Consider the following 26,629-nt stretch of genomic DNA (forward strand, 5'->3'; position numbering starts at 1 on the left):
TTCTTCCTTCCTGGTGTCTGGTGGGGCACACTGACCATGTGGACGGGGCCACACGCAGTTCCAGTCTCTTCACTGACCTGCCTTTATGGGCCTTGTGCCAAGTCAGGCTGCTGGTACCTTGAGAGGAGTGACATAAATGTTGGGAGTGGCAGTGCTCTGGGTTTGCCTTCTGCCCCTTCCTTGCCTGCCGAACAAGCCACCGCCCCCCTAGCCCTTCTTTCCCCCCAGTCAGGTGTGGGTCTGCAGCAGCCTTGGCACGAGGCCCATATCTGCCACTCACCCCTTGGCACTGCAGCCAAATCCATTGGCAAAACGCTTTTGACCCAGACGCCAGTGCCCTCTCAAGCCAGGCCAGTGGACTATTCAGTGAGGCTGGTGGAGGAGAGATCCGCCTTTCACCCTTCAGGGGCGGCAGCTGCCTTGGGTGGGTGCTCCAGGGAGGGTAGGGGGTGGTGCTGTGCTCTCAGCCAGGCCTCGCTGGCCCCTGCCCTCGCAGATCTCTCTCCCACCCTGGCAGGTGAGCAGGACAGTTTGTTCCTCTGAGGAGGCTGGCCGTTTGGAGGAACAATGAGCCAGCCAATGCGCCTGTCTGTCTTGGCTCAGGCTGCCACTCTTTGTCTCCAGAGCGCTTGCCCAACTGCCCCAGGCAGGTCCAGGCCTGTCTGCTGCCCGGTGTCCATCTCCTCACCAAAGGACAGGAAGGAGAGTCTGTTTGCCTTCTTCCCTGCCCAGGCACAGAGGAGCAGCTGGCACATGCCTTAGCACATGCGTAGCATGGGAATGCCCACCTCCCACCAGCACCTTCAGGGAGTTTGCCAAGGGTGCTCCAGTGCTCTTCCTGGCCTTCCTTTTAGCTGCCAGCCTTAGCTGAACCCCTTTCCTTCCATGGTCTGTCGAGGCTGCTCAAGGAAGCAGAAACGAGACTCTGCTCTCAGACAAAATTATTTGCATGTATTTACTTACAAACATTGTGCTGCCAAAGTTGATTTGGAAAAAGGATATTGGTTTTGCGTGCACAGGAAGGGAAGGAGGGGGAGGCCTTGAAGTCTTCTGAATAGTTAGAGGACGAGAAGTGCCCCCTTTCCCCTGGTTTCTTGGCCCCCAGCCCTTTGGCAGACCCGCTTTGCCCGTCCTTGCACCTCTGAGAGTGTGCTCACCGGTTTCAGAAAAAGCTGTACATCCCGAGCTAACGGAGCTCTGTTGTGCCTTTTGAGATTTGGGAATACAGGCGCTCTGCGACCTGCTGCCATACACACCACAGCATGACTTGCATCAAGCAAGGCTACGACTAGGGCGGACACCCCCAGCCTCTCTGCTCTGGGGCAGGGCTGCCCACCCCGGGCAGAGGTCAGCTGCAAACCAAGGCCACTTCCGCTTCTGCTGCGTCTTCTCGTTGCCTCTTGGGGGCCTGCAGAGCTCATGCTTCCCACGGCTGCATCTCGGCTAGGAAGCCCTCGACAAAGCAGGTGCCGCCCTCCTCCTCGAAGGCCCAGGGGGGTCCCAGCGGCGGCTCCGTGGCTGCTTCCTCCTCCCCCCACGGTTGGCCCAGGGGCTCGGCATACAGCGTCAGGTCTTCCACCAGGGCTGGGACAGGGTGAGGGCGACCCTCTTGGCTCAGAGGACTGACTGGCTGGTCAGAGGAGGCCAGGACCACCTCCTCTGCGGCCAGGGAGCCAAGGGCTGCCGTCAGCTCCAGGTCCTCAATGCTGCTCCCGCTGCCAACGAAGGTGTCCTCCAACACAGACGCCCAGCTGAGGTCCCCCGGCAGAGCCACCCCCTCTCTGCCCACAGAGGCCAGAGGCGAGCGGGCACTGGTCCAAGCAGCCTTGCTGGTGCCCTGGCCTGGCTGCTGCTTGCACTTACCAGGGTGGCGCTGCCCCCCAGGAAGCCGGGGCGTCTGGTCCTCTTGCAGGGGGCCTCGTCCCCTCCCTCGGAAGCAGCCCAGCTCTGCACCGGAGGCAGGCAAGGGGGGTGTTGCCTGAGTGGCCGAAATGCAGGGAAAGGTTGGCACCCGCCTCCGCCGGAATATCCCGTCGACAAACCTGTCTGCGTGCTGGGGGTTGATCCGCCAGAAGCCCCCCTTGCCAGGCTCGTCTTTCTGCCGCGCCACCTTCTGAAAGCACTTGTTCAAGGACAGGTTGTGGCGGATGGAGTTCTGCGGAGGAGACAAAAGGCCCATGGGGAGGAGGGGAAGAAAGGGAAGAGAGGGAGGGGTGAGCAGACAGCCCTACGGGACGCAGACAGCCCTACGGGATCAGGCCAGGGCAATCCCACTGGCCCCTCATCCTGCTCTCACAGGGGCTAGCCAGATCCCTGTTGTGAGAAACTTGCAAGCAGGACCTGCTGCAAACTAGAGCCAGTGACTGGCCTTGTGCCTTGTAGCCACCGATTGACCTCCATGGATTTGCCCAACCTCTTTTAAAGCCATCCAAGTTGGTGGCCATCACTGCCTCTTGTGGCAGGGAGTTCCATAGTAACTTTGTACCCCATGGAGAATTGCCTTCTCTTCTCTTTGTCCTGAACCTCCCCGTCTTCAGTTTTGTTGCATGTCCACAAGTTCTAGCCTTTGCAGGAGAGGGAGGAAAACCTTTCTCGATACATCCACTTTCTCCAAGCCACGCTAACGTTCCCAACACCTGCCTCTTCCTTGATTTCCCTCAAACTAAAAAGTCCCAAACGCTGCAACCTTTCTTCCTGGAGGGAGCCCCCCTGGATCATTTGAGGTGCCCTTTGTCTCTTGCCCTGGCAGAAGTTATTAGTGCCCATCTGAGGAATGTTCTGCTCCCACCTGCCCCTGGTTGCAGCAGCCCCTCCTGCCCAGCAGAATGGGGAAGGGCACCTCTGGGGCAGGGGGAGAAACAACTCACTTCCCATTTTTTCAAGTCCACAATATTGATGGGAGGCCAGCTCAGTCTCCCCCTTCCCTCTGGGCCTGGCCCTTCCTGCCTTATGTCATTGGAACACAACATTCTGCCTTGTGTGTGTCCTTGGTCCATTTAGCTCAGTATTGTCTACCATCAGCAATGGCTCTCCAGGGTTTCAGGCCAGAGTCTCTTCCCTGCTCTGCCCCTGGGGACTGAACCTGCTCGCAAGGCATCTGCTTGCAAGACCACCTGCTGCTCAGGCCCCGCCTCACCTGCCAGCTGGGCTCTGCGTGGCGGTAGTAGCAGAAGTTCTCGGTGATCCAGGCGTAGATGGCCGAGAGCGTGAGCTTGGCTTCTGGGCTGGCCCGCATAGCCATGCTGATGAGGGTGGCGTAGGAGTAGGGCGGCTTCACCTGCCCGTTGGTCCGGTAGTCGAGCGCCTCTGGGGCGGGGGCGAGGGGCTGCAGGGAGGAGCTGGAGCTGGCGGGTTTGCCCATCCCCGTGGGCGCCCCCATGGCCGCCGTGTCGCCCGCGGGCGGGCTGGCTGGCGCGTAGGAGCCCTGCTGCAGGAGGCTGGCCGAGGAAGGCTTCTCCGGGCTGGCGGGGAGGAAGGAGAAGCCCTGCAGCCACTGCAGGTTGGTGAGGCTGTCGTCCACGGCGCCAGCCCCGCAGGATGCGCCCCAGGGCTCTGCGCCCAGCTGCTGCTGCTGCTGCCGCCCCGTCTTCGGCCTTGCGAGGGACATTCTCCCCGGCCCGAGTCAGATGCCGTCCTTTTCTCCTGCAGGGCCAGGGAGAGGCAAGGCGACGGGGGCGTCGGACGGGAAATTCTCCTGCAGGGCCAGAGACAAAGGACAAGCTGTTGCTCCGCCAGGTCCCCCGCAGGCGCATTTGGTTACACGGGCTCCATTCGCCGGGGCCTCGCCAGCCCGCCTGTGGCTTGGGGAAGCGGCTCCCTGGGGACCAGCGATCCGGTTTCGGAGGGTGCGCAGGTGGCAGCCGCCGAGGCTTCGTCTTTACACTCATTAGGGGAGTGCACAGCTCGGCTGTAACCCGACACGGCCTCTCCTCCGCCGCCACGCTGCGCCAGGAGACCCCAGGCGGCTGGCCAGCCCGGCCCGCGAAGGCTGCCGCCTCTCTCTGCCCTCCTTGCGCCCACCTGCGGGGCACAAACTCGGGCGCGGCGGATCGCAGGAAGCTGGGTTTAAATCCGCCGCGTCCTCTGGTGCCACCTGCGTGGGGCAGTGCCCCCCTTACTCCTTCCTCCACCAGTCTCTGCTTCTGAGAAGCGAGCACCCTTGCGCGGGGGCACCCAGACAGCTGCCACCCACGCGCGAGAAACCAGGGAGCAGCCAGAAGTTGGGGCGGGGGAGCAAGGTCAGGAAGGGGGGCTCTTGCCAAGGAGGTGGCCGGGATGAGTGGAAGGAGCATCGGGCTGGCCGGAAAATCAGAAGAGAGGTGGAGGAGGGCAGCCGATGGGAGGATGGAGGGGGGGCATCCTTATCAGCCATGAGGTTTCTACGTTCCTCTCTAGCCCGCCCACCCCCAATTTTGGGGTGCATCCCCTGTGCAAGGGTCTCGTGCAAAACTCTGAAAAGAAACAAAGCCCCCCTCCAGTTCCAGGTGCCCCCCTCCCCTCCAAGCGCCTACCTTCTGCCCCGCAGCAACAGGCGAGGTGCGGGCCGCCTTCTGCGAGTGCCAGGGGAGAGTGGCGCGTCCGGCTGGCTCTTTGCAGGCGATGGAGAGAAGCAACCTGTTCAGGCTGCCACCCGCCAGCCCCCCCCCCCCGCCAGCCCCACATTTCATTGGCTGTCGAGGCACCTTTTGTCTCACACGCCGCCACCTTGTGAAAGCTGCTGCGCTGCGGGGGAAAAAGGAGGCAGTTACGCGCAATATCACCAGGTGCTGGAAAGTTTTGGGGGTTCCAAAAGTGGCTCCCGGAGGCTTAAGAAGCAGCTGCTGGCAGCCCGTCTGCCTTGTGACGCCGCCTCTTGGCTGCCTGGCCCGAGTCCGGCCCCAAAGGGCCCTTCGTGGCACCTCTGGGGCCAAGGGGAGGTCGGAACATCGGGAGGGCAGCAGCTCCGGAGGTGGGACAGAGGTGCCCATGGGGCATGGCGCGCGCACAGCAGAGGCAGCCTTTTTGACTGCGCGGGTCTCCCCCGCGGGGCCTCCATGGCAGCTGTCCTGGGTACGTAAAAGCAGATTGCACATGTAAACCACACCACACGGTTCAACTATGGAACTCACTGCCACAGGAGGCCAACTTGGATGGCTTTAAAAGAGGATGGGGCAAACTCGTGGAGGATAGGGCTGTGGGTGGCTCCTGAATCCCAGTTGCTGGAAACCACAGGAGGGAAGAGGGCTCATGTGCTGCGATTCTGCTTGCAGGTTTCCCATTGTACACCATGGCATCTCCCTGGCCATTGTGAGAGCAGACGCCACTGCGCCGGAAGGGCCACTGGCCTGATTCAGGACTTTTCTGATGTTCTTAAAAGTTAATTTTCCAGCCAGGACCCCGTGGACCTTAAACCAGGGCTCCTGCGCACAGTCAACTCCTTCCTCTTTCCTCTCTGCGAGTTCATTCCATTAATTAATTCAACTTGTCACCCAATTATAATATTGATATGGCAACGTGGGGAAGACTTTGGAAAGGAGATTTTAAATTTACAGCATGCTGCGCATTAAAACTACATGAAGATGTTGTATAGATGCTATTTGACGCCTAGCAAGCTGACAAATATAAATCCAATATATGCTGGAAGTGTAAAGAGAAAGAGGGTACTTTTTTCACATGTGGTGATTCTGAAAGGTTGCAAAGGCCTTCTGGAAATTTGTTTATACTGTAATGAATTGAAAACATGTTTAAAATAACTTTTGTTAAAAAACCAGAAGCTTTCCTTTTAGGTATACTTGGAGAAGGGGTGCCAAATATCAGGAAAAAACTATGTATGCTATCAGGGCTGCCGGAATGATATACGCACAAAACTGGAAAGAGGAGCTGATCCCAAAAAGAGACGATTGGCAACTAAAACTGATGAAATACGCGGAGATGGAGAAACTTACTGGAAGACTAAGATATCAGGATGATAAACTCTTTGTAGCAGAATGGGGGAAATGTATTGGACCTTTGAAAACAAAATGTAAACAACTAAAAACATTAGCAGGATTGATATAAACAGGAGCCATAAGGATTATAAGGGAATTAAAAAGGATAAATGGGTAAAATGATTAAATTAAGATATGCAGTAAGAATTTGCTAGAAAAATCAGAAACCACAGGAGGGAGGGAAGTAGCAGAAAACATCACTGGGTTTGTGTGTGATTTATATTTATTGTTTAATATTGTAAAATGGAAAAATTAAATTAAAAGGGAGAAAACTTGTCACCCAAAGGGTCCCTAAGCAGAATAATCACACTCTTTATTCACCATCTTGTGTCCCTTAAAAATAATGTTTAGATGCTTTATTAAAAATAGCAAAAACTGGTCCGGAGCGAAGCTGCTCCCTCCGCTCAGCCGCGCGGCCAGCCAGGGGAAGGCAGCACTCGGCGCATGCCCAGAGCATCCTCGCCCGCCGCCCAACGGACCACATTTCCCAAGACGCGCAGCGGCAGGGCGGATCCCCGGCTAGCTCCGCCCCATCGAGTCTCGAGGCGGAGCCGCTGTGAGGCGAGCAGCCTCTCCATTGGGCCGGGCGGCTGCCAGTCCGCCAGGCGGCGCCCCCATTGGACGCCGCCACCTCTCCCCGCGCGCTCCAGTGGTCGTCGTGTCCGCGGCGATGGCGGCGCCAGAGCTGAGGGGACCCACGGCTCCTCCTCCGCCTCGGGCCTGGAGCCGCTGGGCGTGGCCGAGCTGAGGCCCCTGAGGCGCTCCGCCTGGGCCCCGGATGGAGCCACGCCCTGCCCCACGCCCCGCATCCCGGCATGCTCTTCGGCCGCATCTCGCTGCGCCGTCCTGGCGAGGGGCGTGGCTTGAGGGGATGGGGCGTGGCATATGGGAGCCATGGCTCCGCCCACGTAGGGATGCCACGTGCTCAGCAGCCCACGTGGGAGGTCGGCCGAGCGCTGTTGTTATTATTATTATTAATAATTATTATTTATTTATTCCAAGGGCTTTTTTCCTTTGGGGACCCAGGGGAACGTGTACCCCTAAACATTTTGTGTATCTAAGTTTGGCCTCATTGAGGGGCAGCATTTCAATATGAGTAGGAAAATAAGAACATTTTTTTAGAAAGAAAAAAAAGCACTGATAATTCCCTTCATCAAGAGACCACAGGGCGGATTATTATTATTATTAGATATTTATTATTATATATTTACACTCCGCCAACAGGAACTCAAGGCAGCCTACAGATAAAAACAGAACACAAAAATACATAATTAAATCATAGTAAATGAGGACGGAAAGACAAATCACAGACACACATCACTGTGTGCAGAACTCGGGTGAGACAGTCAGAGCATAATGTTGGCCCATCTGCACGGAGCCCAATTCAAAGTGCAGCTTTTGAGCTATAAAGCCTATTAAGCAGCTCAGGACCACAATACCCAAAGAACCGCCTCTCCCTATATAAACCAACGCTGTGATTTCCATCTGAGGCCCTTCTTCATGTTCCTGTGTGTGGTCTGGAGGGTGGCAACACAAGAACGCGTCTTCTTTGCGGTGGCTCCCCAATTGTGGGACACTCTGCCCAGGGAGGCTCGCCTGGCGCCTTCATTGCCTGTTTTTAGGCGCCAGGCAAACACGTTTCTCTTCAGCCAGGACTTGGGCTGCTTGTGTTTCTGTGGGCTCTGGCACTCATCGTGGTCTTCTGTACACCGGAAGCAGTTTCATCATGCTAGCCATGTGACCTGGAAAAGCTGTCTGTGGACAAATGCCAGCTCCCTTGGCCTGAAAGCGAAATGAGCACCACACCCCCATGTCACCTTCGACTGGACGTAACTGTCCAGGAGTCCTTTATTGGCTGATTAATATTCTACAGCCTTGTAAATGTGTCTGTGGGAAGGGGATTTTTTGTTTTGTTGTTTCTTGATTTGACTATCTGTTTGAGCTTTTATCTTGTGTTTTTCCTTGTGAACTGCCCCGAGTTCTTTTGAGGAAGGTTGGTATATAAATCTAATAAGTAAATAAACAACCAACCAAAGGCCATGGATTGATTAAAGTAATTAACCAACCAACCCAAGGCCATGGATTGATCAGAAACCGAAGGCCTGGTTGAAGAGGAACATTTTCGCCTGGCACTTACCAAGATACACAACAAAGGTGTCAGGCAAGCCTCCAAGGGAAAAGCCTTACCCAAAAAAGGGAGCCGCTGCAGAAAATGGATGCAACTATTAACATGCTCCTCCTTTCCCTCCTCTTGTGTTGCAGATGCAGATGTGATTCAGTTGCCAGCTGGGCTTCCCTGGAGGGTTCGTGGACCGGCAGTTCTGGTCGCTGGAGAATGGCCTGAACTGGGTGCTGGGCTTGGGCGGTGTGCGTCTGACGGAAGCCAACTACCTGGCTTCACACACCACGGGGGGCCCCCAGCGCATGGTGGCCCACCTGTATGCCAAGCATCTGACCTTGCTGGAGCTACATGCTGTTGAAATCAGCGCCGTGCACTCGCGGGACCATGGACAGGAGGTGGGGCTCCAGGGGCCGACAGCAGCACAGAGGGCAGATGGAGGTTCTGTGGAAAGGCTGCTTAGGAGGGCTGCTGGCCACACCTGGCCAAGAATATTGGAGGGGACAAAGGGTTAATGGGGTGGGAGAGCTTGACAGGGCTTCCCCTGGGTGGGGGCTTTCATTTGGTGGCCTTAACCTCAGGGCAAAAGGCATTCCTTAATTTCCCAAGCAGTGAGGCTCCAGACTGCAGTGCAGCATACCAGTTTTCCTAGTGCAGAGGAGAAAGAGCCCTTTGACTGTGGGTGATGGTGGGCTGCAGCATGGTGTTATTTTCTGGTCACAGAGCATTTGCCCGCGCTGTTGCAGGTGATGGGAATGGTTTGAGAGCCCCTGTACACCCAGGAAGATCGCACAGGCGGGGCTGCCTTCCTTCCTGGGGAATTCCTTCGTCAGCACAGCCAAATTCCAGCTCCTTTATGTCTTGAAAGTCTTGAACATGGTACCTGTGGAGAAGCTGGCAGAAGCTGTGGCTGCCACGCAGAAACCCCAAAGGCCTTCCTCAGAAGCAGCCTCAGCCACCCCCACAACCGGTTCCTACTTTTAACACTGCACTTCAGGAAATTTATTTTTTAATGTGATAGCTTTGAGCACCAGAGGAGTCAATTTTGTTGCTGTGCTGAAAGTGGAGACCAGAAGAATAAAAAACTTTTTTGTTGCACCTACAGAAGACTAGGCTTGTGTTTCTACCCAGCTGTTAAAACTGCATAGCTGACCTTTTGTTTGAACCTACATAGCTTAACACAGGGATGCTCCAGAATGCTGCTTCTCTCCCACAGGGGTATACAGCTAACTCTCTTCCTATCTCCAAGTGGCACAGTCAGGCTTTCCATAAATTTCCAAGATTAGTCCAAGCTGCCCATTTAATCTGAAAGCTTCTACCTCTCATGTGATTTATTTCAGGTATCTACACAAGCGAAAGGGCAAAACAGCAAAAATCTGAAATGCATTAAGAGTTCTCTAAACCTAGCCCGCCCCTTACGAAAGATGTACTCAAAAGGGACACAGATGGCAGCATAGGAGTCAGGAGCACAAGCTAGGCGCAAAGCTCAGCGGGTGGGCTAAGTCTTAGTCCTTAGTCACACAGCCATCCGTCGTAGGGCAGCAACAGCACTGCCCTACCATGAAAGGAGCTTTGCAGTAAGGATTGCTCAGGGCCTGTTTACACGTGGGGTAGAATCCACCAGCAAAGCTTTTTCTAGACTGTACTAGCTCAAAGGTATGGAATTCCTTTCCCCTGCACCAGCCCTCCTCTGGAAAACCAGAGCATCATCCGGAAAAGCCCAAGTATTAACGTTTGCTTCAGAAGGAAATGACTTCAGCTCATTCCGAAAGGGCTCCCTTTCATACAAAGCTGTTTGACTTTGTTAGCCCACCAGTCAGTCAGTCTACTTCACAGCTGCTTACTGTGACTAGCAGTGGCTCAGAGTCTTGGCTGGGGCCTGGATCTGTGATCTTAGCTGTGCAAAGCACTAAGGCTACGGGTGGATCCTTCTCCACCCTAAGCACAGACCAGCTCCAGCAACAGACTCTTGCTGTTAATTTCCCCCCTTTCTGCTGCTGTGTTGCCTGGCCTTGCCCTGTGCACAGGGAGACATAGGCAAATGCCACAGGGTGCCGGGGGTGGCAGTAGCACAGAGTAGCACAAGTCTTGGCAGGGACAGCTGCCTTTGGTGTGTGCTTCTGAAAAAGCTCTTCCACCCCAACGGTCTGGCTTCATGGGCCAGAGCCCTGAGGAACAAAGGCAGGAGACCACACTGTTGTGCAATGCTTAAAAACAAGACAGGAGAGTCGCAAACAAAACAAACTCTTTTAATCAAAGACATTTAAAGTGACTGGCTGGCCTTTGCTCTTCAATAAATAAGGGTTGTGGCAAACACCACCGTCTTCTCAAAGGGGGCAGGCCCACAGCTGAGGCCTTTTGTTTCCTTTTCCTGAAGCCATCTGTTTAGGAGTAGTGTGTGCACAGACAACAGGCAAGCAGGCAGGCAGGCATACAAGAGCCACAAAGAGCTCAGACAAGGAGTATACAAAAGCATGAAAAGAAAACCAAAATACACATGGAAACAATAACAGCTCAGGACATTCTCAGGCAAAAGGAAAGTTTCAGAACGAAACAAAAACCCACCACAACACACACTTAAAAGAAAATCACACACAATGATTGTTATTTAAATGGACTTTCCTAAATCCAAGCTTGGGGGCCCTTGGAGGACGTGACACCCTCCCTGCCTTTTATGCAAAGGGCAGCATTGCCGGTGCAATCAATCCATGGGGCAAGGAGGCACCCCAAGTGTCACCTCAGCCTGCCAGGGAGGATGTGCCTCTTAATTTGAGAGCCAAAGCTCTGGAAGATTTCTGCCCTCTGCAGCATAATGGGGGTTCTTGATCGTTACTAGAAGGCAGGTAACATTTTATCAAGCCCTAAATGGCAGGATGTACACTGAAGCCTTGCCAAAGCCAGCACCACTATGGCTAACCTGTTGAGCTTGGGAAACTGGACCATCACAGTCCCTCATGAGCCAGGTGACCAGACACAGTGGAGGGGTTCTGTGTCTACCCTTCCTCTTAAAGAGGCAGCTCTTTCCCCGGAAGCCATACATAGATAGGGAGCACCTGCCTAGGCTTCTGAATCCTCCTTCCAATTAGACCAACAGCAACATGATGGAAGAGGAAACCTAAGAGCTGTTTTACTCCTTAAAATCGAAAAGTGCAAGTCTCAGAACAGAGCTGAGCATGCAGTCAGATTAAGCCAATATTGGGGGAAGGGACCCCTTTGTATAATCTCAACTAGGTTGCAAACAAAAGGGCATTCTGGAAGGGAGGGAAGAGGCATCTGGTCATGCAGGGGCCTCCTAGCTCAGAGTTCTGGGCTCACAGAGCAGCATAGTTAAGAAGACGAGCTCGCTGGCACTGTTCCAAGGGTCCACTCAGATGCTGGCAACTCTTCCCAGAAGACGACAGCAGAGGGACAGGCTGTTTGCCCTGCATCCAGCACACCTTGACTTCATTGCAGTCATATAGTGGGGAGATGCCTCCTGAGAATCAGACAAGTCATAACCCTGTCGGTGCTGCTCTCTGCAAAGCACTCCTTCTCCGGAGAGGTGCTGTGCACAAGAGCCAAGCACCTTATCCTACTGGCCTTTAGGGCAGCCATAGTGGATAGCTGTGGCGCAAAGCCCAGATGGGGCAGGGCAGGGCAGTTGTGCCCCACCCCACGCTTGAGGGACCAGAGGGCTACACCATGCACCTTTGGGCAGCAGAGCCAGGGGTTAATAGCTAAATGGGGAACGGGTGTCGTGTGCAAAACGTGGCAAACCAAAAGCATCCATTGAAGGCCCCCAAGGTGCCTCAACAGACAGCAGGAACCAAAGGTGAGACTTCTGCCTTGCAGCAAAGCAAGTGTCTCCTCTGCACGTCCTCAACCCTGGCTGCAACCTCGTTGGGAGACCCATTTCCACAATTCTACCTTGGGACGCTGGGGAAACTGACAGGCAAGCACTCAGGCTCCCACCGGAAGATTCAGCAAAGGAGGAAGGGAAGGGCCCCTGAGTTTCCACAGCAAGGTGAATTCCTCAAGTCAGATCTTCCCACACCTTCACAGCATCCACAGGACTTGAGTTCTAGCTGAGACTACAGGCAGAATTCTATATACACAGTGTATGTTGAGAAATACACACCCACTCACCCATTTCACTATAAAACAGCCAATCCAAGCTGCTTCATTTAAAACCACCCCCAGGCAAAGGAAGCCCGCGTGAGAGGGGAGGCGCTGGAGCTCTGGGCTTCCCAGCAGCCGACAAAAATAGAAGTGCAGCTTATGAAGCCAAAACTTTTACACCAAAGGAGTGAAAAACCGCATCGGCCTTCTCTGCTCCTAGTCACAGCATCAGGAAAAAAATCAACACAGTCTTCCTCTCTTTTGTGCAAGGTCCATCCTCACCCCAAGCAGAGGGCTTGGAGCACACCTGGTGTCCCTCGGGCAGCTGCTGAACGACTGGCTGGAGGATGAACAGCCGCTCACCTACAGCGCAGGAGGAGGAGGAGCATCTACGGGAGAACCATGACTTTCAACTTGCAAACTCTTCCTTAAGCCCTGGGGCAACACGGGAAACGAGAGCCCAGCAAGATGAGAAGATCTGCCAAGTCTTGGCTAGTTCACAGAGGGGCACCCAGGTTCATGGGATGGATCAGCGAGCAAAACCGTTGTCTGTTTCATCACGTAGAGAAGGACCTGCCTACAAGAGAACCACTGTTCAGAACCATCAAAGAACAAGTATCATGCCACATTCAAGGTGGAGCCTGCACTAGTTCTAATGCACTTGCATCTTAAATTTAAATTTTACTAAACAGAGCATACAACAGTGGGTGCCGGGGTGGCCTCCACTTCGTGCTCCCAGCACAAAGAGCACCCACAGGACAGGAAAATGGCATGACCAGTCTGCAACTTACCTTAGAATCACATTGTCCGGCTATATTCAATGCCGCTCTTTGCTGAAATGCCCGACCATGGCAAGAGACTGCAGAGGAGGCTCTGGGCTTGGCGGTAGATCCGCTGGGGAATTGTACAGGGGCTCAGACTGGCCAAGGTCGATCCGATGTGCTGAAGATAGTCAGTGCACTGCCGTTAAGGAGCCCCAACAATGAAGACTGAGACAGCTGAATTGGCCAAGCCAAAGAAGAAGTGGCGGCGGCGGCAGCAAGTGCCATCGCTGTTGCTCCCTCTGGGAGGAGTCTCAGCATTCCATTTTACGAAGAGGGAAGCGGCTGGACAGCGCGGCAGGCGTCAGCTCAGTGGCACAGCAGACTCAGGCCCACAGAGCACCAGTATGAGCAAGCTCTAACTTGCATGTTAGAGCAAGACACTTTGGCGGCAGGGCAAGTTCTTTGGGAAATATTGCTTCCCATGGAAAGAGGGTCCATCACCTGCAAACTCTAATGTGCTCTAGGTCCCCACCCCAGGACACTGGGGTTGCTCAGGGTCCCTCAGGGGAGCAGCATGAACATTTCCATGTAATGTGCATCATGATTATAATTTGGACTTTGTGCCTCTCAAGGCCAAGACACTTGGGCCCTACTAAAGAGGCAATCCATAACCACAGTCTTAAAAGTCAAACATGAGCACACCTGGCAATTATTACTTTTGTGCACCAGGAGGAAGAACTAGACACAGAAAGGTGGCAGCTCCACAAGGGTAGGAATTCTTTCCCCTGCAGATTATCAAAATATGAGAACGAAGTCTATTCTGGAAGGGGTGCAAGGCCCAGGAGAGTAAGCAAATATGCAGTAATTTAACTTATTTCAATATATTGCATCTTGCATTGCACTGGACATTTTGTCTCAGGTACAATGTCTATACTAGGAGAGTCCTATTTGGTTGCAGCAGTGGCCAGACCCGCCTCCCCAGCAGTGCCAGCCTGGGCCTTAGTAGGATGAAGGGGCTCTCGCCCTGCCCTGAGCTGCCAAGCACCAGTCCCTGACCTCTGCTCCTGCAACGTGGTGCATGGCTTCTCAAAACACCACAGACCAGATCATGAGCAGCATCCCACAGCTTGCCAGACCACCAACAAAGGATATAAGATTGTCCATGGAGGGTGCCCACCATTGATGTACAAAACGTAAGTGAAGCCATCTTTGAGGACGCCTCTTATGGAATAATAGTAGGGCAGGTAATGGTGCTGCTTAAAGTCTCTGTTTTCATAGAAGTTTATAGCAGTGTTGTTAGTGGTGAGGACATGCAGGTAGATGGCTTTGCAGTGATCCTGGGCAGTTGTTGATATGTGATCTTTCAAGCTTTCAAGTAAGAGAGAACCTAGCACAGGAGAGAAAGCGTTAGAAGCAACAAAGGCGGCCAACCCACTATCCAGGCAGTTTTCGCTGCTGCTTTGCTGTGACTGAGTTTTAGCTGCAGTAACATGCCCTTACTCTGAAGCAAGGGTTCCCCCCTACCTTGTACCCCCTCCCCGCTAGCACTGGAACAAGAATGCTCCCATCTCTTAATTTTTGGACTACTTAGCAGAAGCAACACATTGCACAATGTTGCCAAGTGTGACCCTGGCCAGTGGACACGGGTAGCCTGGCAAGGGGCTTGTCAGGTTAATTACAGCTTGAAACATATACTCTGGGGTGAGGATGAATGACCACTTATGTCCATTAAGGGGGAAGGCTTTCTGCAGTTTTAAAACACAGGCTTGGAGCTGTGCTGCAGTGAAGGTGCTGCACCACAAGGGCTCTGCCCCCTCTGCCTGACAAGGCTTCCACACCACATTTCCTGGCATCTTCAGCTAAGGCTGGGGGGGGGGGTTGTTTGCAGTATGAAAGCGTCACAAGCACCTCAGTTTTTAGTTAAGAGGAAAGGCACATTTCCAGCTCCCATGATTGTGAGGATAGGCTTGAAAGCATGGAGGCAAAGAATGACAAGCTCTCGGAAGCCACAGGGAGGCAGGTAGTAGCTGGGGCTCCTGCCTCAGAGGGGATACATGGGATTCCTTGCCCCTAGACATTGAGAGCACAAAGTAGCACCACTCTTCTAGTCCAGAAATGTGAATTCCCATCTTTTTCAAGTGCAGAGGGGTATACACAGATGTGCAATCAGCTCTTGTGCTTGTGATGCAATTACACAGCCTTTTTTGGGGTGTTGTTTGACTGACTAGTATTTAAAGTGCAAAGTATTTAAAGTGCAATCCTATCCTATGTATGTCTACTCAGAATCAGGTCCCACTGTGTTCAATAGGGCTTACTTCCAAGGCAACTATGCACATGAGATTGCAAGCTAAGATACTCTTACCTATGCCATGCTTTCGAAATTCTTTTACCACTCCTAAGCTTAAAATGTAAGCAACCTGAGTATCCACCGGGAAACTGGAAGCTAAAATGTCACCATCCTAAAGGGGAGAAAAAAACCACAACAGAAAGGCATTTACTCAACACACAAAGATACAGAACCCATTTTTCTGGCATGCTTCGTGCTTTTTGCCAAGCAGCCTCTTTGCCAATCCAGCCTCCTCCTTCACTTGGCAACTTTCTGTTTGGATGTTGGATGGAGGCAAGGAAGATTTGGAGCAGACACACACACACACACACACACACACACACACACACACACACGTGTGCAGGGGAGGGGAGCCAAATGGAAATTGGCAGATGGTAAATAAGAACATGGGAGTTGAAACTGGAGTCTATGGAGAGGGGCAGAGAACAGTCAAAATTGAGAAAGTCCCTACTGGAAATCCCTTTCAAGCCCAGGATCTCTAGCACACGGTTGAGGAGCCTGTGGCCCTCCAGATGTTAATGGACTGCAACTCCAATCAGCCCCCCAAGCATGGCCAATGGCTGGGGATGACGGAAACGACAGTCAGACATTTGGAGAGCCATAGGTTCCCCACCCATCCTTTAGCAGATGCTGCCTTCACAAGCAAACAACTGAAACCATGAAAGGCAGCTAGCTTGCTGTCCCATTATAAAGACAAACATGAACTCCATGATGCAAGCCTCAATTGCTCAATGGCTCGTGGGTAGGCAAGGGTTGTGCACCTTTTCCTGGAGCGGGGCCCTCTCTCATACCTCTTTGTGCACTTTTGTTCGACTCTTGATCTCAGCTACTATCATTCCCACAATGGAGCCTCGGTAAGTGGCTGCCAGGGAAAAAAACTTCTTGTTCGAGGTGATGTCCAGATACCATGAGTCAGGGTACCTGGGAAGAAAGGTACAGACAGAGGTGAGGGAAGAACCCAACAGATCTCCTACCAGCTGCAGCACATGTGGAGTGGAAAGATTTCCCCTGCTGTTTCTTCACATTTCCCCTTTCTAAACATAGAATTGTACAGTTTGAAGGGACCCCAAATTTCATTAAAAAGCAACAACTGTAACATACAGATAGATGGATACAATACCAGTCAAGCTGGGTAGCTGCAAAGTTGTATTTAACTTGTTTTCTAGTGACTTTTCCTAGAAAGCACGCATTAATATAAATAGGATGTTAATAGCATTCAGAGTTTGTTTATAATTTAAAGGGGGGCAGTGATGTGAGGAAGTGTCTGCTATTAACAGTCATTTCTGGGGAAAGCCTTGTGGGCAAGATAGTGAAGCCTGGCGGATCAACATCCAGGCCCAAAGCCCGAGGTTCCCTACCCCTGGTCTAGATGGCCTTTGGTTGACACTTTTCTCATTTTATGATCAACTGCCCCAGCATAACAACAGGATGTCTGAGTTGTCAGTTTCAGCTCTGGCTGTGGTTACACCTGCCAGTTCACGAAATTCAAGGAGGCAGATTCCATTCCTCTTCCTCCCTCCCCCCCCCCCAAGCAAATCAGTTGCAAGAGTCCAGGCTGCAACATACTCTATTGGGAACCAATCACCGCAGAGCTGCTTGACTGTGTCTATGTCATCATGGCACAGAAGACGAAGGTATATCTCACTCAGTGCAGTTGGAGGCACCTCCTCTGTCATTCACACCTGGAAAAGAAAAGAAAGAAAAGGTTTTTAAGCAGAGGTCGGATGACCAACTGCCATGGATGCTTTAGCTGAGGTTCCTGCATAGCAGGGGGTTGGACTGGTTGACCCTTGGGAGTCCCTTCCACCTCAGCAATTCTACAATTATATGATCACATCCTATAAAAATACAGTGGACCCTCGGGTTATGTTACCTTTGGGTAATGTAACTTTCGGGTTGTGAATTCGGCAAACCTGGAAGTGTACATGCACAGAAGCGCTTTATCGTGCTGCGTGCGCAGAAGCAGCGCCTCTTACGGAATTTTCGGGGCCCGTACGGAACCCTGGAACGAATTACATTTGTATCCAGAGGGTCCACTGTAATATAATCATCAAAATAACTGGCTCGCCTTGAAAATATTCAAACTGTCAGCATAAAAAGATGTTCAATAAGCATCTGAAAATTTATCCTACCACTGCAAGCACCTCTGACATCCTGATGCTATTGATCTAAGCTCACCTTGCAATGTCCGCCTCCACCCCCCCACCGGAAGGAGGCCTGCAACTGGTCCTGAGCTGTCTGCTTCCTATTCACTTCCTATGAGCTGCTTTGCCAAACTCTGCACTCCAGGAAATTAAACTGAAAAGCAAACAAGTTTGCTTGGTTTGAATACAGCAGGTGCAGGGAACTTTTGACCTTCCAGATGTTGCTGAACCACAACTTCCATTAGCCCCAGAAAGCATGGCAAATGGCATGGGATGGTGGGAGTTCCCCAAACCTGGAGAAGAACATGATCAGATAACTAAAAAAACAAACAGTCTGCCTGAGCAGCAGGCAGAGATTTTCCCTCGGCGACCAAGGTACAAAGGACAGGTCTGTGTGTATGCATTCTTCACATGATAAAATGAAAGCTTCTGTTGGGGCTAAACTGGGGGTGGGTGCGTATCTTGCTGCTGCATTAAGCACTGTAATGCACTGTGTACCCCAAAGGCAACCTAGATGTTCCCAACACCAAACAGGAAGAGCAAAGCATTCTCTCTTTGCCATGTGTATGTTGCAGACAAGCCAAATCCAATGACCCTGACTGTGGGAAATTGCCTTGGCAAATGCTACTACTGCCAGCTCTACATAGACATAAGAAGGGAAATGTCAGTGCTGCTAATCTTTATTCAGTTCCAGGAACATCTTTGATATTAACTCAACTGCTGGACCATCTGTTATCTATTTATTTTAATCTAAAGCCCTCTACTGGGGACGTGGGTGGTGCTGTGGTTTAAACCACTGAGCCTCTTGGGCTTCCCAATCAAAAGGTCGGCGGTTTGAATCCCCACAACGGGGTCAGCTCCCGCCAACCTAGCAGTTCAAAAGCACGCCCCAAAAAGTGCAAGTAGATAAATAGGTACCGCTCCGGCGGGAAGGTAAACGGTATTTCCATGTGCTGCTCTGGTTTTGGTGTTCCATTGCACCAGAAGCGGCTTAGTCATGCTGCCCACATGACCTGTCTGTGGAGCAATGCCGGCTCCCTTGGCCTGAAAGCGAGATGAGTGCCGCAACCCCAGAGTCGTCTACAACTGGACTTAACTGTCAGGGGTCCTTTACCTTTACCTTTTTTAAGCCCTCTACCAGTGTAAATGTAATACAAACAACAATTCTGTGTACTGAATTCAGCAGAACTTACTTCCAAGTAAACATGTGTAGGGTCAGAAAATATAGTTCTCATATGACTTTAGTGGGGCTACTTTCATGCACAGGATCACACTCCATGGCAGAGGTAAATCAGACTGACAGGCATCCATAATGTGGTTTGAGAGGAACATCTGGCTCAAACCCTCCTCCTATCCAATTAGTAAGTGGGTAGGGGAGTTGATGAGTAGAAGATCAGCCCAACTTGATAACATTGGCCTTTTTAAAAGTGCCAAAGGACTTATTATTATTATTATTATTATTATTATTATTATTATTATTATCACCATCCAGATTTATAAATTGCCTAACAATTCCAAAATGTAGTGCACAGATTAAAAACAAAGACAGTCCCAGCCTAAAGATTTACAACCTGAGAAACACAACACAGAAGGAAAAAGAGATGAGGAGGGAAAGGCAAATGCAAAACCCAGTCACCAGTTGTTAAAGTTAGAGTTCTTATAATGACAGACTTTAACGGAAGGAAATAGTTCAGGCAGGTAAAGCACCGAATGCAGCTGAGCTGAAGGAGATGGCCCTGGTACCCACCTCTCCCTCTCACCTGTCAGATTACTTCCTCTGCTGCAGCAAGAATTCTGGCTAAAACCTTTGTCTGGGAAGTAGGAAGACGACCCAGACTCAAAGCAGCAGGAAGCAAAGAGGCACAAACTGCCAGCTTACCTTCCAGAAGAGGCCAAAAGCCAGAGGGGACAGAACTAGTGCAATGTCAAGCAGACTCTCTCTTCCTTGACCAAATTGCCTCCTAACAGCAGGACCACAGCAGCCCTATGGTTGCAGCCCCTACTCATGCACACCTTTCTTAAGAATCCTCAGAGATGACCCCTGCAGAAGTGGAATCCAGCACTCCCGATTAAGCCAGCTACCACCCCAAACCTCCTTTCAGTAGCTTCTAGGTCCTCTTAATAACACAAAGGAGGCAGGCTCACGACAGTTTATTATTAGTGTTGCTCTAAAACTGGGTCAAAACACCATGTGCTTTGCATTTTGCAAAGAAAACGCTTTAACACAGCAGATGGAAAATATCACCATGGGGACTTTGCTTCCTGCAAGACGGCTGAGTCTTTAGGGGTCTCGTCACAGCAGCTCTGATGGCTACCAGACACAAAGGGAAGAAAATCACCACCAGTATGAGAAGACATTTTGATAACACTGGATATTTTTGGACCATACACAGTACTTCAGAATTACGGATTAGGATTATGTGGTAACTCCTCCCTGAGCAGATGCGCTCTTCGGCCATCCAAAGTAAGTCCTGCTGATTCGTGCTGCACTTGCGAATGCCCTCTTCCCATGTCCAGAACAACGTCTACTGTCATCCTGTCTTCACTTCCCAGAATAAAACAACCATTCCTTTAATCTCACATTTTGCAGCTTTCCAGTCTTGGAAGAGGTCAAGCTTTAAACTGACTTCCTAAAAAGCTTTTGAAGAGCTTCCTTCAGAATTTCCAGTGGGCTGTTTGAAAATGACGAATATTTCTTATCGTTTGCCTGTTTTAAACTCTTATGGCTCATTCAGACTCGTGCTTCTCCCATGCCTAGAAAGCATTGGTCCCAGTGGTTTTGCCCTTGCTCTGCTTTCTCCTCGAAACCTGCTCTTTAGCAAAGGTCAATTTGGAGAAAACCCAGTAGATATCAGGTTTCCCTAGGGGGAAACAGTGGGGGGCAAAGGCAAGTCTCCAGCACATGGAAAAACACTCACCCAACAAGCTTCACTCTCAGCATTTCAGGTAAAGCGCCTGTTGCTATTTCCATTCAGAATGGTATGTTTGCATCCCCCCTGTGAGGCTCATTCCATTGTTGCTTGCTACTACATCTCATGACCACGAACTGTAAAGGTTAACTATGTACAAAAGCAAAGTCTTTGATATACAGTGGAACCTTGGGTTGCAGACGTAATCCGTGGCACAGGCATGTCTGCAACCCACAGCGTTTGCATCCTGAAGCGCCGCGTCTGCGCGATTTGGTGCTTCTGCACATGCGCGAGTGGCGAAACCCGGAAGTAACCCATTCCGGTACTTCCGGGTTTCCCGCGGTCCACAAACTGAAAACACATAACCTGAAGCGTCCGTAACATGGGGTATAACTGTATACGCATTTTATATTTCCTTCTACCCTTAGAAAGCTCTCCCCCCAGCAGCATAGGGTCCTTCCAACCAGCAACCAAGGCAGAGGTTTGGAAACTCTCTTGCTATCAACATGCACAACCCAGTTTTTTTTAAAGAAAAAATGAATACCTGATAAGAGATGCAAAATAGCTTTTTGGTGACAGGCATACAAATTATTCAAGGTCCAAAGTTCAAGTTAGAAATAAGAACCAGGTTTTTAATTATTTAAAACGGAGATGGCAATTAATCACAAGGATAGAATACCAGCAGGTACAGCAAAACTATTATCACATTAGCATCTCCCTGTCAAAACGTAATGGCTTCCTTGGGAGAGGAATAACACAAATCAGTGAACCCAGACAGAAGCAGCATAAATCCAATGAAATACAGCAGAACCTTGGTTCTCGAACTTAATCCATTCCGGGAGTCTCTTTGACTCCCGGAACAGTTAGAAAACCAAGGGATGGCTTCCGACTGGCTACAGGAGCTGCACTCAATTGGAAGCCGCATCGGACGTTCGGCTTCTGAAAAACATTTGCAAACCAGAACACACACTTCTGGGTTTGCAGCGTTCAGGAGCCAAGCCATTCGGGAACCAAGGTACCACTGTACCGAAAAACAGCTTCATTGTTGTGAGCAGTACCAGCTAGAGGCCTGTGTGGGGAATCAAGACTAGATCAAGGGCCTCTCCCCTCCCACTAAAAGGGAGACTTATAGGTTATCACCTCCGCCATACCAACAGCCCATTGTTCTAGCATGTGACTAAATAACTCCTGCTGCTACCCATTCCTCTGGTGCCTTCAGTGGACAACAGGAGTCTAGTTTCCCCCTTATTAGTAAAAACGTAACTGATCAAACAGAGCAATGGAGAAAAATACACATATTTTTAAAAAGACCAATGGAAGAACAAGGTGGTCTCATTTAGAGAACACACATCCTCTTTACGCAAGGGCCTTCCCACTTCCTGCCACTCAACCATGTTCTTACAAATTTCAGATCCATCCAAGCGTTTGTTCATCTAATATTAAATTTTTAAAAAGTTATCTCAACATGAACCAACAAAATGACAAAGTTTGCCGTCAAGACAAGCTCTGAGGTCAGAAATGCCTATTTCAGAGTATACACAGAGCTTAAACTGAGTTTAAGAATTTCCCAATAAAAAAAAAAAACCAATAAAAGCAATTCTGGGAAACTGTTACATTTCAGGACTCCAATGCAGAATTATCAGCTCCATCAAAGACTTCTGTTCTTGCGATTCTTTGGAAGATGCTACAACCATTCAACAGGCTTAAATGTACATGCCCTTGGTAGCTTTCATCTTCAGCATCTTGCTCATCTAGGCTCTTGAAAGGGTTCAAGCAGCATTAATGGGGTGGACAATTCCACACCATTAAAGGGGAAGAGGCAATCCTGCGGACCTTCATTCTGTGTGTGAGCAACAGAGCCCAAGGTCAGGGGGTGACTTCAGTATAGCCCTGGAGGATTAATGCTGCACCTCATACTCTAAAAAGGAAATGGGAGCATCAGCTCAACCCCAGTGTGTGCCATGTTGATGCAAGTGCCACCAGTCTTAGGAGGACGCAGAAAACTTTGCTAGCAATCAACCACTTGCCATTCAAGCTCTTCAAGGACACTTTCAAAAGCCAGAGAAGACTTGGCAACCTGCTTCACCTGCTGAGCCTAGTGCAGCCATGACCCTTACCACCCCCAGCATAGTCCCAGTTATGCTCCCCATCACACTTTATGCGACTCTCACATAAAGTCCTTTGTTTCCTCTCTGCCTGCTTGTTGTCATCCCAAATGGCAAATGTTCCCATTTTTCTCTTCTGATGCACTTCACAGGAGGCCTGCCTGTTTCAGGCTCCCTTGCAATGAAAAATGTAAAGGTTGAAGATGATGTCTTCACCCAAAGACATCTGCCTGTGAAACAAAACACTCGTGGTTCCTATACCCATCCTTTTAAAGAAGGGGAGGGCCTATCGGAACTGTGACTTGGATCTTTCATTGGAATGCAAAACATCCGACACATTCTGTCTCTCTCTCACACACAAACAAAAGCAAACCTAAATGCTATTTTCAGCTTTAAAATATCAACATATTCCAAAGAGGCAATGAGGAGCAACCCAGGATAGATGCAGCCCCTGCCCTGGCTCACCTGCAGCAATATTAGGACTAGTCTTGACTTGATCTTACTTTTGGGCTGCTGTAAAGTCCAACTGCTAAGAATCCAGGGTCAAGAAATCCTGTAAAAAGTGGTGAAGACACTATTACACACATCTCACCTCCCTCTTCTTCTTACTACTTTGAAAGAATCAAAACCATACCTTTATTCAAATATGGATTCCAGAGCAGTAAACAGAAAAAAAATCTAAATATCAATAGAGTATTAAAACCAACAATAAAAAGACTATATTCAAAAAAATCCTGAGAGTTAACAGACCAAAACTACTCAACAAGCTAAAACAGTAAGTACAGCCCTATGATGTAATGGTTAAGAGCAATGGACAAGGACCTGGGAGATCAGAGTTCACAGGAAACACACAATTAGGTCTTATGGCAGAATCAAATGGAAGCAACAAGCTTCCCCAGGAGCCACAAGTAAATTATGTTTTCAGGATGGTTAGTTTTTTATGGTGACTGTTGTGGCTCACTGAATGTTTGTTGCATTGCCTTGGCTGCTGTGAATGTTTGAAAAAGCGGCATGGAACTCTTTCAAACAAATAAATTAAACTTCTTATCTCATGGTGACTTTTGCGAGGGGGCAAGGTCAAGAGAGAGGGAAGTGAGATGCCTCCTCGGGAATGCCAGACCAGTGTTAACCCGAGAGGAAGTGGCTGGCACAGGACCCGTCAGGGGTAGGGAGGGTTTCCTTTGCAATCCTGGCAACTGCTTGCTCTGTCCTGACAGGGGGGCCTGGGCAGTATCTTCGGCATTAATGCCTCCCACTAAGCAGGTTGCATATTCTTCTTAGAATGGGTGTGCTTTTATTTTAATGTATTTTTATTAAAGATTCCTTGGCTTACAAAAGCACGTGCAATGCCTCTTTTTTCAAGTTACATTTTCTACAGATCAGTTTCATTTGTTGAGACATTTAAGTGTCACCTTAGGAAGACAAGCGGGGAAGAGGTGGAGTGGTGTCGGCGAGATCGGGCGTGCATTTAATGTATTATTTTATTATTGCAAGTTACTCCGAGTTGCCTTTGGCGAGAAAGTGAGTAACAGCAACAATAATAATAATACTGTGTGTGTCGTGAGCGCGCGAGCGAGCGCGCGCTGCTTACAAGACTTCGCTTCGATGCTGCTGCGACCTTCGGGCGAAGGGCGGGTCATCGTTAACCTCAGGCGCCCTTCTGCTCTCCTGTAACCCCCGAGGGCCCATTCGCGGGCCCAATCCCGGGGCGGGCGGCGGGGCCTTGCTCTCAGGGGCGCGGAGGCGGCTCCCACGAAGGGAAGGCCGGGCTGCTGCTGCCGCCGCCTCCTCCTCCTCCTGGCCGGGGCCTCCGGCGCCGCTTCTCCCCCGGCCCCAGTTCCGCCCCGCGGTCGGGCCCCGAGGCGGCGCGGCGTACCTGAGGAGGGGCGGCGGCTGCCCCAGCTCCAGGCCGGAGGCGGCGTCGGCGTCGGCCCGCGGCTCGCTTAATTCATCCCGGGGAGGGAGTCCGGAGGAGGGCGCGGGCGGCGGAGACCGAGCGCGGATACCTCAGCGGCAGCGGCGTCAGGCCCACCTCGCAAGAAGGCGGCGCCCCATTGGCCGCGCGGCGGGAGGACGGCGTCACGTGGCTGCCCGTCACCATCGAGGGCAGGCGCTGCGGCCGCGCACGCGCACACCGAGGCAGCGGAGTCGGGCTGCCTGTAAACATCGCCGGAAAGGAAGCTCCGCCCGCCGGCCGCTCTGCGCATGCCCAGTTGCGCTCCTCCCTCCCCACCCGCTCCTCGTCCTTGGCTGCCTACTAGCCAGATGGAGCCTCCCTGCTCAGGCGCAGTCTACCCCTAGATTGCCCTCTTGGAAGCACAGAGAGACCCCCTGAGGGTCACCTGGTCCAACCCCCCTGCAATGCAGGAATCTTCTCCTGTTTTATGTGCTTTCCATAAAAGGTGTCAGGCTGGCCTTAGGGGTAGGGGGAGTATAGTAATAATAAATAAAAAAAAATTATTTATACCCCGCCCTCCCCAGCCAAGACCGGGCTCAGGGCGGATAACAACCAATAATAAAAACAAGTTGATTAAAATACAACACAGGAGGAGAAAGGAAAAAAGAAAGAGGAGGAGGAGGGAGTTCCCATATAGATGACTTCCCATGCCGCAGGCAGCATCACCATCATAATATATTTATTTAAACCCCGCCTTTTCCCCTGAAGGGACTCAGGGAGGGTTACAGATAAAATGGAGGCAGATAAACACGTGCCCCCCCCTACAGGGAATAATTAAAAAGACAATTAAAGAACACTGATTGAATTCAAACTATATATACAAACATATCAAATCTATTTAAGACCATACAAATAACTGCCCCCAAATCTAGCATGGCACCAGCCCTTTCAGTAAAAGTAGTCCATGACCAAGAACCTGTTGGAACGGCAACTGGCGGAAGGACAGCAAGGAGAGAGCCAGTCTAACTTCCGGGGGGGGGGGAGTTTCTGACTTGTGTGGGAGCAGCCACCACCAAGGAGGCCCTCTCTCACACCCACAAGAAGTGTGCCCCTGAAAGCCAGTTGCAGCAAAGGGCAACTGACTGCCTTGTTTGCCAGGCAGGGGAGGGGAGGCTGAAAGGGGCCTCAAGGCAGATCCAGCAGAGCTCTCCCTGACAGTGAACCTGCAAAAACTTGTCCTGACAGATTCTTAAAGAGCTTCTTTCGATTATAAGAGAATGTTAAGAAAAGCCGTAAAGGTAAAGGGACACCTGACCAGTTGCGGACAACTCTGGGGTTGTGGCACTCATCTTGCTTTACTGGCCAAGGGAGCCGGCGTACAGCTTCCAGGTCATGTGGCCAGCAGGACTAAGCCGCTTCTGGCGAACCAGAGCAGCACACGGAAACGCCGTTTACCTTCCCGCTGGAGCAGTACCTATTTATCTACTTGCACTTTGATGTGCTTTCAAACTGCTAGGTTGGCAGGAGCAGGGACTGAGCAACGGGAGCTCACCCCGTTGCGTGGATTCGAACCGCCGACCTTCTGATTGGCAAGCCCTAGGCTCTGTGGTTTAACCCATACCGGGGGATAAATGGACCCCTCTAAATGTTAACTGAATGTTAAGTAAAGCTGTGAGACTAATTTGAGGGTTTGGAAAAGTCAGCCTGTGCCTGTTTCTCTAGAGCTATGCAAGTCAATAGTGTTGCCCAGCATGGGGGGCACGCTTGGGTCTGGGCGGGTGTTTGGTTGTGAGTAGACACGCACATGCCCCCACCTATATTTGTTACAACCCCTTCCCATGCAGAATTAAGCATAGCTAAGTCTCCTGAAATTCCCTACTTCTGCACAGAATTAGGCTGCTTATCTACACAAAAAGATGGCAAGATTCAGGGCAGCCACCAATCTAGTTGTTCAGTTTAGAAGTCCACACCCCTTGGTGCATATTCAGCAGCCCTGTATCACTGCTGTCCACAAAAATGAAGAGAAGATTGTCAATAGTACAGCTGCGCTTCAGCTCGGGGGAACTTTCAGCTTTCTAGAGCCAGTTTGGCATTTGTAGCCAGAGATGGGTCTCAGCTGCAGAAATCAAGGTAGATCTGCCTGCTGTTTGCCTGACTGAGGCTCAAGAGGTCCAACTTGTTCCAACAGAATAAAATACTAAATAAATAACACCAAATTCAAAGAAGAAAATAGGGGCAAGATGACCTTGAGATGAAATCGGGGAAATCAGAAGTAACATG

General features: G+C 51.0%; 3 protein-coding genes across 6 annotated transcripts; 1 reads left to right on the forward strand and 2 right to left on the reverse strand.

Annotated features, from left to right (window-relative positions):
- Nucleotides 1-73: 73 nt before the first annotated feature.
- On the reverse strand, nt 74-4,621 carry LOC309357213 (forkhead box protein J1-B-like). The gene is made up of 3 exons (XM_081889287.1): nt 4,512-4,621; nt 3,137-3,694; nt 74-2,155 (listed from the first exon to the last, which is right to left on the reverse strand). The coding sequence occupies exons 2-3, from the start codon at nt 3,605-3,607 to the stop codon at nt 1,418-1,420; spliced, it is 1,209 nt and encodes a 402-aa protein (XP_081745413.1). The 5' UTR covers nt 3,608-3,694; nt 4,512-4,621; the 3' UTR covers nt 74-1,417.
- Nucleotides 4,622-5,033: 412 nt separating this feature from the next.
- Nucleotides 5,034-10,023, forward strand: NUDT16L1 (nudix hydrolase 16 like 1; the record flags this gene model as incomplete). Its single annotated transcript, XM_081888194.1, is given in 6 exon segments — nt 5,034-5,049; nt 6,693-6,903; nt 8,246-8,483; nt 8,832-8,846; nt 8,850-8,882; nt 8,884-10,023. Coding segments are annotated over 6 exon segments (699 nt in total). The 3' UTR covers nt 9,070-10,023.
- A 1,763-nt stretch (nt 10,024-11,786) lies between these two features.
- NAA60 (N-alpha-acetyltransferase 60, NatF catalytic subunit) lies at nt 11,787-24,473 on the reverse strand. Of its 4 annotated transcripts, XM_081889379.1 has the most exons (8): nt 24,329-24,472; nt 22,918-23,005; nt 16,861-16,976; nt 16,086-16,215; nt 15,310-15,406; nt 14,100-14,334; nt 12,975-13,138; nt 11,787-12,760 (listed from the first exon to the last, which is right to left on the reverse strand). In XM_081889379.1, exons 3-7 carry the CDS (start codon nt 16,968-16,970, stop codon nt 12,982-12,984), a joined length of 729 nt encoding a protein of 242 aa, XP_081745505.1. In that variant the 5' UTR covers nt 16,971-16,976; nt 22,918-23,005; nt 24,329-24,472; the 3' UTR covers nt 11,787-12,760; nt 12,975-12,981. The 4 variants fall into 4 exon arrangements, with proteins under 4 accessions (XP_081745505.1, XP_081745504.1, XP_081745507.1 ...); XM_081889378.1 differs by lacking the exon at nt 22,918-23,005 and having other exon boundaries at nt 24,329-24,473; XM_081889381.1 differs by lacking the exons at nt 22,918-23,005; nt 24,329-24,472 and adding an exon at nt 19,318-21,244.
- Nucleotides 24,474-26,629: the final 2,156 nt, after the last annotated feature.

The sequence above is a fragment of the Podarcis melisellensis genome (genome assembly GCF_964234715.1).
Source record: "Podarcis melisellensis genome assembly, chromosome: 14".
Taxonomy (NCBI): domain Eukaryota; kingdom Metazoa; phylum Chordata; class Lepidosauria; order Squamata; family Lacertidae; genus Podarcis; species Podarcis melisellensis.

What these genes read in the sequence shown, in the direction of transcription:
- LOC309357213 (XM_081889287.1), bottom strand. Translation starts at nt 3,607, where the DNA reads ATGTCCCTCGCAAGGCCGAAGACGGGGCGGCAGCAGCAGCAGCAGCTG. An exon ending in ACGCAGAGCCCAGCTGGCAG is followed by an intron (nt 2,156 to 3,136) that starts GTGAGGCGGGGC and finishes TCTCCTCCGCAG; the next exon opens with AACTCCATCCGCCACAACCT.
- NAA60 (XM_081889378.1), bottom strand. Translation starts at nt 16,970, where the DNA reads ATGACAGAGGAGGTGCCTCCAACTGCACTGAGTGAGATATACCTTCGT. An exon ending in GAACAAAAGTGCACAAAGAG is followed by an intron (nt 15,407 to 16,085) that starts GTATGAGAGAGG and finishes TCTCCCCTTTAG; the next exon opens with GATGGTGACATTTTAGCTTC. An exon ending in CACCCTCCATGGACAATCTT is followed by an intron (nt 13,139 to 14,099) that starts ATATCCTTTGTT and finishes ACGGCAGTGCAC; the next exon opens with TGACTATCTTCAGCACATCG.